Below are 17,269 nucleotides of genomic sequence, written 5' to 3'. Positions count from 1 at the left end.
ACAGCTTGCAACACTCGGCATCTTTTCTGGAGGCGCCTCCTTCAGCGGCTGCAGATGGTATCCGGCTGCGAGCTCGGGGCTCGCAATTGATTCTCCCCCTTGCCCACCTCGGGTCCACGGACGCACCTCTCCCTTCCCCTCCTCCCCTCGCGCTCCTGGGTCTGAGCCCAGCTCGGGATCGCCGGGCAGAGGAAGCAGTCGCGGCGGCGGCGGCGGCTGAGCAGCAGCGCCCGCTCCCTGATTTGGGGAGAAGCGCCCATCCCGGGGAGCCGACCCCCAGCTGCCTCCAGCGCCTCCCATCTTTTGCACCCCTAGCCCGGGGCTCCAAGGACCACCCCCCTCCCCGGGCGCCACCATGCTGGACCCTTCGTCCAGCGAAGAGGAATCGGATGAGATCGTGGAGGAGGAGAGCGGCAAGGAGGTGCTCGGCTCGGCCGCGTCCGGCGCGCGCCTGTCTCCCAGCCGCACCAGCGAGGGCTCGGGCGGCGGCAGCGGCGCCGGGCTTGGGGGCGGCGGCGGTGCCGGCGCCGGAGCCGGGGTGGGCGCCGGCGGCGGTGGGGGCAGCGGCGCGAGCAGCGGCGGCGGGGCCGGGGGGCTGCAGCCCAGCACCCGCGCCGGTGGCGGCCGGCCCTCCAGCCCCAGCCCGTCGGTGGTGAGCGAGAAGGAGAAGGAGGAGTTGGAGCGGCTGCAGAAGGAGGAGGAGGAGAGGAAGAAGAGGCTGCAGCTCTATGTGTTCGTGATGCGCTGCATCGCCTACCCCTTCAACGCCAAGCAGCCCACCGACATGGCTCGCCGGCAGCAGAAGGTAGGTGCGCCTGGGAGGCCCCGGGAGCGGCGCCGGGACGTCGCCAGACGGGCGGGGCGAACAATGGGAGCTGGCGGCGCAGCTGGCGAGGAGGAGCAGAAGCGGGAGACCGCGCCCTGGGGAAGGGGCTACGAGGCCCCCTCTCCGCGGCCGGGCCGGGCCCAGCTCCGAGCGCGCCTGGAGCTGCCCGGGACCGGCGAGGGGCCTGGACCTCAGCGCCGCGTGTCCCCACCCGGGCGAGCCGGGGAAGCTAGGCGGGCAGGTCCCGCTCTCTGGCCCAGGAGGCTCGGGGAGTGACTTGCAGCCCGCGGCGCGACTTGCAGCCCGCGGCGCGCTGAGAGGCCTTGCTCGTTTGCCGGGCTCCCGGCACTCTCCAGCGGCGGGCGGCTGCGCTCAGCTCCGGGCCCGCCTTCCTGGGCGTGCGCTCGGCGGGCGGGGGCACCCGGCAGGTGGGGGCGCCGGTGTGGAGCGAGAAGAGCGCCTGGCAGCAGCGCTCGGCTCGCTGGGCCGAGAGAGCCGCAGGGGCAGGCGGGAGAAAGCCAGCCCGGAAGGCGAAGCTTCCAGTCGCTCCGCGAAGGGCACCCTCCTCCTCTCACTGGGGTCAGCTGATCCCGACGAGGGTCGCCGAAGGGACCCCCGGCACCGCTTCCCTGTGGCTGCTGTTCCACCCCGCCCTCCTCCCCCTTCCTCCGTGACCCCAGAGCCGGGGCAAGCCCTCCGGTCCCTCTGCCAGGGTCAGCTCCTCCACCTTCCTCCCTTTGACCCTCTTCTCCTCTTCCCAAGGTGACTTCGCCGCCACCTTCTGGCTCTTCAAGGCCCTCCAAGCCCAGCCGCTTTTGGCTTGATAAAGTGCAGCTGCAAAAAGCTTCGCAATTACAAGCATCAAAAGCTTTTTGTGTCTGAGGCTGGGGCACGGCTGAGGCGGCTCCGGACTGCCTTTGATGTGAAAAAGTGCCTATTTCCATCAGCTGTTCTCCAGCCAGAGAAGGGGGGGGGGGGGGGGGGAAGGTTACTGCAGGATAAGAAGCAGTGGCGGGACCAGAAGAGAAGAGGTCAGGTCCCCAGTTGGAGTGAGTTAGTGAAGAAAGTCGGCATTCCGTTGTCTCTTTTAAGTGAATTTGCCAATTTCATTTTGAGATAATAGCCGGTGAAGCCCCCACAGGGACGGGGTCCTAAAATAGTGAATTTCTTGGTTGCTGCCATTTAAGACTGAATTACATGTTGCGGTAGTAGAGTGTTAGGTTTTCCTACATTTATCCACCCTTATCTTGAGTGAGCACAGATTTCTGTTTGTTTTGCTTCTATATGTACACACCCCAGCTAGCGCTGATGATTTATTTCTGCCACCAGAATGGTGGGTTGGGTTATCACTTTTATTAAAAATCCGACTCATTTCCTGGTTGGGGAATAGCAGGTGGGCTTCCCTCCACTCTGCCCCTCATCAGGGGCCCCTTGCTTCTTCAGCCTCTATTTTGGACTATCATAGACAAGAATATCCTCCGAACAATAAAAGTGTTTGGATTTGCTATCAAGGTTGGGTGTTGGATCCACATACAGGGCCTGATATTTCAAGCTTTAGCTTGTGATTTTTATGGTAATTGTGGGATAGCAGGGGAAATGTCATCTTTAAAATCTATCCCGTTCATGACAGCACCAACCAAAGATGTCCTATTCCTTTGGTAATGAAAACTGTTGTGATTTAAAGAGAAAAATATAAAACAAACTTTATCAGTCAAAAGGCTCTAGAGCTCTGTCCTTTTAATAGAGGCTTACATTTGGTACTGGAATGGGGAGAGAAATCCATTCTCACAGTGGCCCATTTCTTCTAAACAGAAACTCCAGCCACCTGAAAAGGTCATCGTGAGGTTAAGTTTTTCTGGCCTGATTACATGTTTTACCTGAATCCATTCAAAGCTGTGGTTTTGAGGGGCAGGTGGGTTCTGTTTTTACACATGACCTTACCATCGAAGAGACTACAGGATGGATAGATAACACTGGCTTTTGGTCCAACTATTTTTAGTTAGTGCAGCAAACTAGTGCTAAATGCATATTCCTGCAAAGCTGCCTCAGGGCTGTTTGCCTCTACTGGGAAGCTGAATATTTATCTCCTTATTACAAAAGAAAACAAGGTTTTCCATTTCTGTATCTTCATGTTTTTAGTGTCTTAGAAAGGATGTTTTGCTGTTTTTCTCCAAGCAGAAAGCTTGGAACTTTGATGTATTCTTTTAAATGAAAGTAACTGAAATGTTTGCATAAGCGCTGTGATAAAATTTAAGGCCTGTTAACAAACAAGATTGATAAACTTAAATGAGTCTCAGAGAAATAGAAACCGGTTGTAAACTATACATAGAAACGGATGAGTTAGAAAGAGCTAGAGGAAAAATGATGCAAAAAGGGAATAGAGTGACATGGAGGGAGCCAGAGAAAACTGCCTATGAAAAAGTTGCCAGATTGGGGAGAAGAAGAGATTGTATTGTCAAATCATCACGCTGTGCACCTTAAACTTATACAATCTTATATGTCTGTTATATCCCAATATAGGTGAAGAAAAATATGCTGAGTGTAATATACACTTTCTGAAACCAAACACTCTATGTCATACATTGGCTGCAATTTTTCAAGTGCCTACTATGTGCAAGGCACTTCACTTAGATCATTTTTTAAAAATAGGCTTTTTTAGAAGAGTTTGAGATTTACTGAAAAATTGAGAAAATAGTTCCCATATGCCCCAGCCCCAGTTTTCCCCTATTAATATCTTACAATAGTATGTTACATCTGTTCCAGTTAAAGAACCAATATTGATGCATAATTAACACAGATAGGTAATTTATTGAAATTCTCTTAGTTTTTATTTAATTTGTTTTTTTTTGTTCTTTGATCATTTAAAATTCTCCTAACTCTAACAGTGTAGGAATTACCATCTTTGTTTTTAGAAGAGAACACTGAGACTCAGAATGTTTTATAATTTGCCTGAAGCACTATGTGGATAGGAGAAAGAGTGGGAACTGAGGCATGGGGTATTCTGATTTCAAATCGTGTCTTTTTAATGTGTGACACTGGCCAGAAATATTCTAGAGTGAAAAATAGAATCTTAGCATCCTGACAACATGTCAGGTGTACTTTTCCTTTTACCCAGAGTTATTTCTGTTTGAGTTTAGAGAGATCTGCTCCTCTCCCTTTGGGTACCTATCAAATAATCAACATACACAAAATGGACATTTAGGTATTAACCTCATAAAGCATATGAAGGAGAGAGATGGGCCATTATTGGCTGGTAAATCGGAACACCAGACTATTGTCAGGCTTTCTATGTGGTTTGAGCTGAAGACCAACAAAAACAAGGAAACAAACAACAAAACAAAACAAAAAACCAAAAAACAAGCAAAAAACCAAAAAAGGTATTTTAGTTCAGAAAAACAGTTGGAAAAGAGCAGAGGGAGGGAAGGTACCATTCCTGGATCATTTTGTTAGTTAATTACTTTGATTTTACTTTTCCTGGGGAAGAGTGCCTGGTCATTCCAATAATCTCCCTGGTTAAAAGAAGGGACTTTAAATAGACCATGTGTAATCGTATTTTTCATTTATAGGTCTACTCTTGTACTACAGTGAAACTAAATATAACAGGCTAGTAGGTAATTAATGACAAAAACAAAAATCTAGTCTTCAAACTATCACAATGTTTTAGCAGCTCATAAATGACAATGTGAAAAACTGTTCTGTGCTTTTTATTTTCCCTCTTTTGTCATAATGGGAAAGTGAATACCCAGTGGTTCACATGGTAAAGCTGCACCATATGTTTCTAAATTGTGTAGTAACGGTGATGAGTGGCTACCTCATGTGAACTAGCTACTTCTAGAAGTAACTGAGGGAATGTAAAAGCGGGCACTGTAAACAGTTCTAATGTTTAGATTGGCATGGCCAATTTTTTAATATACTAGTAGGGATTATGTCTGGTTTATAAACGTCCAAAATGAATATTGGGTGCATATATACATTTGTGTACATGTATATCTGTGTGTGTGTGTGTGCATGCGTGCGTGTGTGTATGATGAGGGACGGGGCAATCCTAAAATCATGTTTATTTTATATGAACTCCTATTTCATTCAAGAGGACTTAATGACTAGATCAAATGTGTTGTAAGTTCAAGCTCCCTATGTGATTTCTATGTGATTCATCTTATATCTTGCCATGAAATTATGGCTAATGTTGAGTCATTGTTAGCCACAGAAATTCTGTCTTTATTCATTTACTTATTTGGCTTTGTTAATTGGTCGTGACTCAAGAGCCCATGCCTTTCCTAAAAGTTAAGACCTAGTCCTAGTTAACTATGTATGTGCATCAGTATATGTATATACTTCAAATCCATAATAGTGATTCGTCCATTCAGATATGCTTTGGGGCATTTGGGTTAGCTCTACTATTCAGAATTCTTAAGAGTTGCTTTGTCAATGTGACATATGATTTGGATTTTAAAAAATAAATGTTCTAACCTTTTGAGAGAATGAAATGGCTATTAAGCCAGGATTCCTTGAAACAGAATTGTTTCTTTCTTTATCAGGAGAAGAACTGAAGTCTTTATATATGCTTTCTGGCATTTTCCTCCCAATCTCCTTGGTGCAATGGGCAGGAACTGTTTCGCACTGGTACTAGCAGAGAAATTCTGAAGATGAAGAACACCAAAAAAATAATCAGAGAGGGCTCTTGCTTCATTACATTCTTGGAATAGCCTTATGCTTCCCTAAAACTGGACTGAAGAACAAAGGAAATTAAATCCTTCATTCTTGAAGAATTGTCCTGTGTAAAGTGGGGAAGTCAAATGATTCATAGATCTTCCCCCTACAAAAGCAAATTTTTTTTTAATTTTTTTTATTTTTTAATATATGAAATTTACTGTCAAATTGGTTTCCATACAACACCCAGTGCTCATCCCAAAAGGTGCCCTCCCCAATACCCATCACCCACCCTGCCCTCCCTCCCACCCCCCATCAACCCTCAGTTTGTTCTCAGTTTTTAACAGTCTCTTATGCTTTGGCTCTCTCCCACTCTAACCTCTTTTTTTTTTTTTTTTCCTTCCCCTCCCCCATGGGTTTCTGTTATGTTTCTCAGGATCCACATAAGAGTGAAACCATATGGTATCTGTCTTTCTCTGTATGGCTTATTTCACTTAGCATCACACTCTCCAGTTCCATCCATGTTGCTACAAAAGGCCATATTTCATTTTTTCTCATTGCCACGTAGTATTCCATTGTGTATATAAACCACAATTTCTTTATCCATTCATCAGTTGATGGACATTTAGGCTCTTTCCATAATTTGGCTATTGTTGAGAGTGCCGCTATAAACATTGGGGTACAGGTGCCCCTATGCATCAGTACTCCTGTATCCCTTGGATAAATTCCTAGCAGTGCTATTGCTGGGTCATAGGGTAGGTCTATTTTTAATTTTCTGAGGAACCTCCACACTGCTTTCCAGAGCGGCTGCACCAATTTGCATTCCCACCAACAGTGCAAGAGGGTTCCTGTTTCTCCACATCCTCTCCAGCATCTATAGTCTCCTGATTTCTTCATTTTGGCCACTCTGACTGGCGTGAGGTGGTATCTGAGTGTGGTTTTGATTTGTATTTCCCTGATAAGGAGCGACGTTGAACATCTTTTCATGTGCCTGTTGGCCATCCGGATGTCTTCTTTAGAGAAGTGTCTATTCATGTTTTCTGCCCATTTCTTCACTGGGTTATTTGTTTTTCGGGTGTGGAGTTTGATGAGCTCTTTATAGATTTTGGATACTAGCCCTTTGTCCGATGTGTCATTTGCAAATATCTTTTCCCATTCCGTTGGTTGCCTTTTAGTTTTGTTGGTTGTTTCCTTTGCTGTGCAGAAGCTTTTTATCTTCATAAGGTCCCAGTAATTCACTTTTGCTTTTAATTCCCTTGCCTTTGGGGATGTGCCGAGTAAGAGATTGCTACGGCTGAGGTCAGAGAGGTCTTTTCCTGCTTTCTCCTCTAAGGTTTTGATGGTTTCCTGTCTCACATTCAGGTCCTTTATCCATTTTGAGTTTATTTTTGTGAATGGTGTGAGAAAGTGGTCTAGTTTCAACCTTCTGCATGTTGCTGTCCAGTTCTCCCAGCACCATTTGTTAAAGAGACTGTCTTTTTTCCATTGGATGTTCTTTCCTGCTTTGTCAAAGATGAGTTGGCCATACGTTTGTGGGTCTAGTTCTGGGGTTTCTATTCTATTCCATTGGTCTATGTGTCTGTTTTTATGCCAATACCATGCTGTCTTGATGATGACAGCTTTGTAGTAGAGGCTAAAGTCTGGGATTGTGATGCCTCCTGCTTTGGTCTTCTTCTTCAAAATTACTTTGGCTATTCGGGGCCTTTTGTGGTTCCATATGAATTTTAGGATTGCTTGTTCTAGTTTCGAGAAGAATGCTGGTGCAATTTTGATTGGGATTGCATTGAATGTGTAGATAGCTTTGGGTAGTATTGACATTTTGACAATATTTATTCTTCCAATCCATGAGCAGGGAATGTCTTTCCATTTCTTTATATCTTCTTCAATTACCTGCATAAGCTTTCTATAGTTTTCAGCATACAGATCTTTTACATCTTTGGTTAGATTTATTCCTAGGTATTTTATGCTTCTTGGTGCAATTGTGAATGGGATCAGTTTCTTCATTTGTCTTTCTGTTGCTTCATTGTTAGTGTATAAGAATGCAACTGATTTCTGCACATTGATTACAAAAGCAAATTTAATATATAGTCCTAGGCTATTGCATTAAAATATAATCAGTGTTTGTGACTTGGGGCCAGATGTCTATACAGCTATGATTAAGAGGGTTCTACTAACTTAGAAATAAGTTCTAAATAGATGACTAGTTACTCCTTGCACCAAGCACTCTCCCAGGCGTGGTTACGGAACCAGAAGATACCTGTGAGATAGGTACCTGATTTGGGGAGCTTATGTTCCAGTCTGGAAGATGACATCTATACATGTCAGATAAGTTGAGAATAAGCGAGTGTTTAATTGTAAGATGCTGATTACAAATACTAAAGTATAAGGGAAGAGAATGTGTGCGCATGTGTTCACAAGGGATTGGTTTTAAGAATAGGGAAAATGTTCATGGAGGAAATGGGTTAGGGTTAGGTCTAAAAGAGTTTGTGTGATTTGTGTAAGCATAAGTAAGGACAGGTACCCCACTCTGGAGAAGAGCATGAGGTAGCAGGAATGTGGAAAGAGCCATTGTTTGTGGGACACTATTAGTCAAATTATTTTGGCTCTAAGTTACAAAAACCCAACTCAAGTGGCTAAATCAAAAGGAACACAAAGGGGAAGGGACAGATTTATTGGTGTATGTAATAGGAAAACATCCAGTGCAGGGATCTACAGGCCTGGCTGGACCTGACTTCTCTGACAGAATGAAGAAACCTGGATAATGAAGAGAAAAGACACTGTGTCTGAGCTCAGTCTGTACCACGAATAAACCTCTGATTGTAGGCAAGTCAACTTCTGTCTCTGGGTAATTTCTTTATCTTTCCTATGAAGAGGTGGATGGGGAAGCTTCAGATAATCTCCAAGGTGCCATTTCTGTGTAGTAGTTGATAGTCCTTGCTGAGCAATGCAGTTACTCATGATCAAGGCTTCTAATTTCCTTCAAACTTCTCTTTGCTATGTTTTTTACATTACATGGTAAGGCAGTATCTTCAAAGAGTCTGAAATGAAGATGAATTTATAGCTCACTTTGTCCAACTAAATTTTCAGATGAGGAGGTGAGATCTTAAAAGATTGTAGGACTGCAGGGGCACCCAGGTGACTCAGGTTGAGTGCCAGACTCTTGAGTTTGGCTTGGGTCATGATCTTTCGGTCATGGGATTGAGCCCACCATGGGCTCCCTGCTGAGTGTGGGGACTGCTTGGGATTCTCTCGCTCCCTCTCCCTTTCCCCCTCCTCCGTTCTGTCTCTCACTCTCTCAAAAATAAATAAATAAACTTAAAAAAATGTTATAAGACTATAAGGAGGGCTTGTAAACTGGGACCTGTGGGCCAAAAGGGAACCACAGGTAGATTTTGTTTTTTCTACATTGCCTTTTTCAATTTTTTGAACCAGTTATCCACGTATAAAACCATGAGCTTACTTCGCCAAAAAATTTGTATTTCTGGCTTCTCTGAAAACTGGAGGATGAAGGTGGGTTTGAGTTTGTATGAGTTTGCAAAAAGCAATAGAAATGAGACTTCCAAGCCATCACCTAAATAATGAAATGTTGATCATTTTTAACGAAAATTCTCACTCCAAGATAGATACTATATGCATCTGGATGGGAAGACACCAGCTCTCTGGTTCTTTCCAACACCATCTCTTTTTGCTATTGTTGCACAGATATTGATGGTCTGACCCTGGCCCCTGGAACACATCCAAGAAAACGATCTGGAATTTGGAGCTCTATGTTCTCTGTCTCTGGCAACAGTTTCCTTGTTAGGATCAGATTTATAGTTTCTGCAGAATTGAAGAGCTGATGATTCGTATTACCTTGCTATTTTTTTCATTTTTCCATCCAAGTATATGATAGAGTTCTCTGTTAATTGCAGGTAAAGAAAGAGGAATGAAGTCGGCCAGTGTTTTTAAGTCTGTTCATTGCACTTGACATATGATGGACAGTAAAGAACGGTAGTTAAGGACATAGATTCAGAAACTCGAATGCCTGGATTTGTTCCCTTGGCTGTACCCCAAACTGCCTCTGATTTGGGGCAACCTATTTAATCTCTGTGTGACTCAGTTTACTCGTCAGAGTACCTTCATCATTGGATTCTTATAAAAATGAAGTGAGATAATACACTAGAGATTTTAGAACAATGTCGGGCATGTAGTAAGTGCTGCATAAGTGTTCTTATGATTTCAAGTTGATGTGTGCCATGTCGTGTTATTTTTATCTGTAAAAGGACTGAGAAAGTTAATATACGTAAAGTACTGACCATAGCATGGCTTATATTCACTATTGCTCTTATCATTGTGATCCTTATTATTGACAAGATTAAGTAGACCTAGCAGGCAGTGGTTATCTATCACTGTGGCATCGTCTTACAGAATGGATGGAGTTGAGGGTCCAATACATCCCTATTTTCTTTGTACAGAAACATTTCACTAACTCTCGGGGTGTGGGCGGGGTGGGAGTGAGAGGGAGGGGAGGGTGGGTGATGGGTATTGAGGAGGGCATCTGTTGGGATGAGCACTGGGTGTTGTATGGAAACCAGTTTGACAATAAATTTCATATTTAAAAAAAACAACAAACAAAAACACAACAAAAAAACAAATCCCTAGTCACTATCGTGACCTGGTGGCTCTATGACCTTGGGAACACTATCTAATCTCTTTCAAGTCGTAGTTTCCTCATCTGGAAAGCGGGGGAGTAATATTGAGGATTACAAGAGAAAAGCATGTTAATTGCTTAACAATTCCTTAATATGGAGTAAATATTGAGCAAATGCTATCAGTAACAATAATAGTAGTATTCCTGCATTTTTGTCCACCAGATGCCCCATACTGTTTTGTAGTACAGTGCCCTTGCTCACGCTGTTCCTTATTTTAGAACATCTTTCTCACCTTTTTCTTTTCTTAACTTTTTTGAATGTTTATTATTTTAAAAAAAAATTTTTTTAGCATTTATTTATTTTTGAGACAGAGACAGAGCATGAACGGGGGAGGGTCAGAGAGAGAGAGGGAGACACAGAATCTGAAACAGGCTCCAGGCTCTGAGCTGTCAGCACAGAGCCCAACACGGGGCTCGAACTCACGGACTGCGAGATCATGACCTGAGCTGAAGTCGGATGCCCAACCGACTGAGCCACGCAGGCACCCCGAATGTTTATTATTTTTGAGAGAGAGAGAGAGAGAGAGAGCGCGCACATGAGTGTGGGGGGGGGGGGGGGAGGAACAGAGAGAGAGAAGGAGACACAGAATCCAAAGCAGGCTCCAGGCTCTGAGCTGTCAGCACAGAGGCTGATGTGGGGCTCGAAATCTCCAACCATGAGATCATGCCCTGAGCCAAAGTCAGATACTTTAATCGACTGAGCCACCCAGGCGCCCCTTTCTCACCTTTCTTTACCTCATTTGTTCTTGTTTGTATTTTAATTAACTCAAGTGTTCTCTCTTTCAGGAAACCTTACCCAAATCTAAGTGCTTTCTCAACTCCCTACTCTATTTCTACTTTACTTCCTGTACATTACATTTAAATTACCTTATGTGTGTACGCCTCTCTCCCACTAGACCGTAAGAACCCCAAAGACAGGGACCACATTTACTGCCCTTTGATTACCCATTTCTCAAAACAGTGCTTGGCACAAAGCAGGTACTTGTAAACATTATATTTGAAATTCCACACTTGAAATTCCTAGGGAGCTTCTAAGGAGAGTAAGTGAAAGAGTCTTAAATGCAGTCTGCTTCTATTATAGATACTCAACATATTTATTTTTATAAAAACTTCTCGATGGAAAACATGAAGAGTTGACCAATTACCAAATGGTTTCCAAATTATGTAGCAGAAACATACCATCAGTTACTTCCCAGCTTCGCTTGTTTATACCAACAATGGACACATTTCGAGATATTCTAGAGGTGTCTTCTTTTAAAGACTAGAAGCAATTGTGAATTTCTTGATACAGTTGAATCCCTGCCGAACTTGAATCACCGTAGGGCATGTTTAAATGGCCAAACATGAAGTCACAAAGAACCAAAGTCAGAACTGAATCTCCATACTGGGTATATGTTCTTTATTAAGTTTTATTTGATTTAGCTCTTTCTGAAGGAAAAAAAGAATGGTTAGTCAACAGCATTTTAGTGAAAGACTATTTAAAATATTAGCGTCATTGTTGCCAAGGTTTTAGAAAAGAATCTCTAAGTTCTACGTGTTTGGACATAAATATACTTGGGGGCGCCTGGGTGGCTCAGTTTGCCCGGCTCCGACTCATCATTTTGGCGGGGTCATGATCTCCCCTTTTGTGGGATCGAGCTCTGCTATGGGCTCTGTGCTCACGGCCTGGAGCCTGCTTGGGATTCTCTCTTTCCTTCTCTCTCTGCCGTCCCCTGCTTAGGCGCACTCGTTCTCTCTTTCAAGATAAATAAACATTAAAAACATTAATGAAGATGATTTTGTCTGCTTTTATTCTGTTAGGGGACTTGGGGACTGTTGTCTCTCTTATTGTAAGCTGTCTAAAGTCCTTTCTGAGTATAGTTAGGATATAAATAAATAATAACTATCCCACTAGTGCTATTGTATACTGGATGTGGTAATAAGAATAGGATGGGTGTGAAGTGTCTATAAAACAGTAAAACTGCTGAGGTATCAATTTTTCTGATGCCTTTCACTAGTCAAGGGGAAAATTATCTTTGCTAACCCACTGTTTGCATTTTAACAAACAGGGGAAACATTGAGAGTTTTGAAAAAAAAAAATGAATTCTCAAGCCCCCCAGTGTTCCCAGCTTCTGACTACTTTTCTAGAATTGAGAGAAATGGAGTAACCTGATAACATATATATGTCCTCTCAGCAGCCTGTGGGAGGAACATATCAACCTGTCATGTGGTGTTTCTCTGGATCACTTCTGTGCACTAGGAAAGTTGTGAGATACTTGGAGGTTAACTTTAAAAGAAAAAAATCCCTAAGTGTCCCAGGAGCGCATGCTAAGTTACATACCCACCAGGGGCTGTATTGCTTTCAAAAAGACAATGGGATTTTGGCAAACATGCAGAGTGGTACAGAGAACCTACTGTATCGCTTAAGAAAACAAAGGAAACACATTGAAAATTTTCACAAATAATTGTGCCTTCTGTTGCCCATGCAGAAAAACAGCCTTTTGGTGTGGATGGTAGGCATAGAGTTGTTTAAGCAAATGAGTTAAAATATATTTTGAACATCGACTTTGGTGATTTTTCTGACAAGTGCAGCAACTGTTGTCTATAAGGCGGCGTGTCATAACATACTGTGTTCAAAACATTTCTTGAGGACTCTTCCATATTCAATTTTTGTTTGTTATACATCATCAAACAACATTGTTTTGAGCCACTTCTACATACAAGAAACTCCCTAAATCCTGGAGACAAAATATGCAAAGACATTTTAGGCAGCCTTCCTGATCTTTAAGAACCTACCAATCTGGTTGAGAAGTCGAGATCCACCAATATAGAATGTAACTTATAAGGCAGGATGTGGTGTCTGAATCTTAAATATTGGTGTTTTTTCGGTCTCCGTCCTTGGCCCTTGTTATGGGTTGATTGTGTCCCCCTTCCCATCCCGCTCCCTCCCCCACCTGCCCCATTCATGTCGAAGTCCTAATCCTCAGTACCTCAGAATGTGACCTATTTGGAAATAAGGTCTTTGCAGATGTTATTAGTTACGATGAGGTCCGTCAAGTGGACCCTAATCCATTATGACTGGTGTCCTTATTGAAAGGGGGGAATTTCAACACAGAGACACAGGGAGAACACTATGTGAAGAGGAAGGCAGAGATTAAAGTCATGCTTCTTCAAGCAAGGAACGGCAAAGATTAGCAGAAGCTAGGGGAGAGGCATGGAATATATTCTTACAGCCTCAGAAGGAGCCATCTCTGCAGACACCTTGATCTTAAATTTCTAGCCTCCAGAGCTGTGAGAGGATAAATTTCTGCTTAAGCCACCTAGTTTGTGGTACTTCGTATGGCAGCCATACTGGACTAATACAGCCCCCTTCTCTATATCAGCTCTCCGGGCCATTTCACCACTAATGATGGTGTTAGCTACTGACATCCCTACACCTCCCATGCTCAGATCTTTGGCTCTAGCGTGAGTCTCTGACCAGGCTTCCAGACCCATTCATCAGGCTGCCAAAGGTGTGGTCTGAGACTGGTTCAAGTCAGTGAGCACTTCATCATGGGTCTACAATGAGATAAGGAACTGCACTGGAATGTAAGTTAACTCACTACTTTCTTCAAGAAAGTCTTGCCACACACACACACACACACACACACACACACACACACAAATGTAAGCTGGATTGGCCCGCTTAATGATGAAGTTGATGTAATTTCTCATACTAGTATTTTATCTTGGTAAGGACCAATAACCAGCAGTTCATGGATGATGACACAGGTCTGCAGACTACACTTGGAAGAACATTGACCTTCATGACATGTCCCATGGGATGTCTTCAGCCCACCCAACAATAGAATTTCTCACCAAGTCTCTTTCTCCTCTATTTTCTGATTCACTGACTGTCCTACTGGTGCTACTATGTAACTAAGCTGTTCAACACGGTAGGGCACAACTCAACTTCGAATCTTTACTGTTGGTCGTCCTAACCACCAAAGGCCACATACATCCTGTCGATGTTCCTCCTGTGCAAGTTTTCGTCTTTCTCCTTCTCTTCATCTTCATTACTGGTGCCCTGCTTTGGGTGCTCACGATTGCTTGCGTGGGCTTCTGCAACAATATCTTTCTAACTGTTCTCTCTGCCTCCTTTCCTGCCCACATTCCTCCAGATACCAAGGTGATCATTCTGCAGCACAGACCCAATCAGGACTTTTCTCTGCTCAGACTTCTTGGGTGGCTTTCTGTTTCTTGCGCAGGATACACTCTAAACTCATTTGCGTGGCCTAAATGGATCCTCTCTCCCCAGCCAGGCTCTACTCTTGCAATTCTGCACACACCCTCAACTTCAGCCTATTAAACCACTTAGCATCCCTGCACTGCCTTCTGTCACTTGCCTTCTATCACTCTCTAGGTGGATGATGGCACCCAGTCATTATAAAGAACAGGAATAAATAATGACTATTTATGGGATGTTTATTCTGTGGAGTCACTGCTGCATAAATTTATAAGCCTTATCTCATTTAATCTTTACCATGGCTCTGTAAGGTAACTATTAATCATCTCAACCCTACCAAGAAAACCAAGAGACAAAGCAGTTAAGAAACTTCTCTTAGGTCACACATTTAGTTTAGAGAGAGGGGTTGGGGCCCAGGTGGTCTAACTCTAGCCTGCCCTCTGAGCGATATGCTCTAGTAATTATATTGAAGCATTTAGCACACCTAACTTCAAGGTAGATCAGTTCTTTTTCTCCTGACTCTACAGAGATGATTTCATTTAGTATCCTCTGGTGTCTGATCAATATGTATACAACTCAATAGATTGTTGATGCAGAACTCATGATTATTGAATTCATGATTATTTAGAGAACAGTAATAGATGTTCCTTACCGTTTATAGCATGCTCACTGAGATGATCTCATCTTTTCTTTAAAACAACCTTTTTGAGTAGTGGGGCATCCATCCTACGTCCCTGTTTTGTGGCAGGCAAAGTGAGGTATGGGGAAGTCCCACTGGCTGGGCAAAACTATAGAGCACCAGCCTTGGCCTCCTGAGTGCATCTAGGGCTCACTGCTATGCCGTCGGTCTTTGGTTCACACAAAGTATGCCTGAGGCCATTGCAGACTTTTGAAGGCCTACCCCATCTCCTAGTAAACTTACTAAAATATACCTCACATCCATTTATTTTTGTATTCTTAATAAAACTGGAAGGGTTTTTTCAATCTTGCCTTAAAACTATTTGTCTATATAACTTGGTTAGTAAATGACTATGATTCCTTAGGAATTATGGTGCATTCACAGGAATCCTCACCAACTGTTTTCAATTCTAGTGATAGGAGTACTACACTGAACAATTAATGAAGTCGACAAACGTTTGGAAGTCATTTACCTGAACATTTTTAGGTTTGAGTTTTCATTTTTAGTTGTAGATACTGGAGACAATACATTTTATTTAAGGTCTCAGACATTTCTTTAGGCTCCTGGGAAATTTCAAGACTCTGGTCACCATGCCTTTTTTGATTACCAGGTAAAATAGAGTTCCTCCAGACTTAATGGAAGAAGTGGCATTTGAATTAAGCCTCCAGCTGACTGAGAAAATCAAAGGATAGTAGCACGATGTATTTTGGAGGGAAGGATAGATATTTTCAAGTATTCAGAGATGATGTAATGCAAAGCAAGTTTGAGGACCTCTGAACAAATATGATTGAATAAGGTTCTAATATCAGAGATAACAGAAATAAGAATAAAGGTTGGTCAGGACTGTGGATATCCTTCAACACCAGGGTACAGGTATTGGGAGGGGGGCTTCATTCATTCATTCATGTATTCATTCCCTATGCTGTACTTTTCATCCTCTGGACTTACTTATTTTATGGCTGGAATGTTGTACCTTTTAATCCCCTTCACCTATTTTGCCCATCCCCATACCACTTTCCCTCTGGCAACCTCCAGTTTAGTCTCTGTATTTATGAGTATGTTTCTGTCTTCTGTTTGTTTTGTTTTTTAGTTTCCACACTTAAGTGAAAGCATAGGGTATTTGTCTTTCTCTGCTTTGACTTATTTCGCTTAGCATACTATCTTCTAGGTCTATCCATGGTCTTGCAAATGGCAAAATCTCATTCTTTTTATGGGTGAGCAACATTCCATTGTGTAGATATGCCACATTTTCTTTAGCCATTCATTTATGGCTAGCCCCTTAGGTTGCTTTCATGTTTTGACTGTTATAAATAATGATGCCGTGATGAAAATAATGCTGCACGTATCTTTTTAAATTAGTGTTGTCAGATTCTTTGGGCAAACACTCAGTAATGGACTCATAGGATTGTATGCTATTTCTATTTTTATTTTTTGAGGAGCCTCCATTCTGTTCTCCACAGTAGCTGCCTCATTAGACTTCTCTCTCCTCTACATCCTTGCCAACACTTGTTATTTCTTGTCTTTTTTATACCAGCCATTCTGACTGCTGTGAAGTGATATCTCATTTGTGGTTTTGATTTGCATTTACCTGACGATGAGTGATGTTGAGCATCTTTCTGGGTGTCTGTTGGCCATCTGTGTGTCGTCTTTGGAAAAATGTCTATTCAGGTCTACTGCCCATTTTTTAATAGGATTATTTGGTCTTTGGTTTTCAGTTGCATAAGTTCTTTATATATTTTAGATCTTACCCTTGTATCAGAAAGCTCATTTGCAAATAGCTTCTACCTTTCAGTCAGTTGCCTTTTCGTCTGTTGACGGTTTCCTTTGCTGTGCATGGGGGTGATTTTATCTGGTAGGCGGTGAAGAACCGCTGAAGAATTCTGAGCAGAACTGAGACATGACCACTGTAATATTTTAAGAAGATTAATCTAAGCAAAGTGTGTGGAAAGCATGGAGAAAGGAGAAAGGAGGAGTGTAAATGTCTTCACACTGTAAGAAAAGGTCGCCAATTAGGCCTGAACATTTTATCCAGCACAGATCATCTTTACAGTGTTGTGGGGAAGTTTGTAGAAAATCTCAGAAAATGAATGCCTATTTGTAGAAGTGTTTTGAATCACTAGTTCAAAAGCATTTCGCTAGAACAGTTGTTGACTACTGCATTGATTTTATCAGAGTAATTTTTATGTATGTGTCATAAATGTGTGGGATATAAGTGTTCAT

General features: G+C 43.0%; 1 protein-coding gene across 15 annotated transcripts in view; it reads left to right on the top strand.

Annotated features, from left to right (window-relative positions):
* Positions 1-355: 355 nt before the first annotated feature.
* CADPS (calcium dependent secretion activator) overlaps positions 356-17,269 on the top strand; it is a 481,138-nt gene continuing 464,224 nt past the window's right edge. For 10 of the 15 annotated variants that reach the window (XM_042929883.1, XM_042929885.1, XM_042929886.1 and 7 more), the window contains exons 1-2: positions 356-501; positions 577-805. In XM_042929883.1, coding sequence (XP_042785817.1) covers positions 356-501; positions 577-805 — 375 coding nt within the window. Of the gene's footprint in view, positions 806-17,269 lie in introns of all 15 variants that reach the window. The other 5 variants (XM_042929881.1, XM_042929877.1, XM_042929875.1 and 2 more) reach the window with 1 other exon arrangement.

This window comes from Panthera leo, chromosome A2, assembly GCF_018350215.1.
Source record: "Panthera leo isolate Ple1 chromosome A2, P.leo_Ple1_pat1.1, whole genome shotgun sequence".
NCBI lineage: Eukaryota > Metazoa > Chordata > Mammalia > Carnivora > Felidae > Panthera > Panthera leo.
The sequence above is the reverse complement of the archived record's forward strand: the minus strand, read 5'-3'. Positions and strand labels throughout refer to the sequence as shown.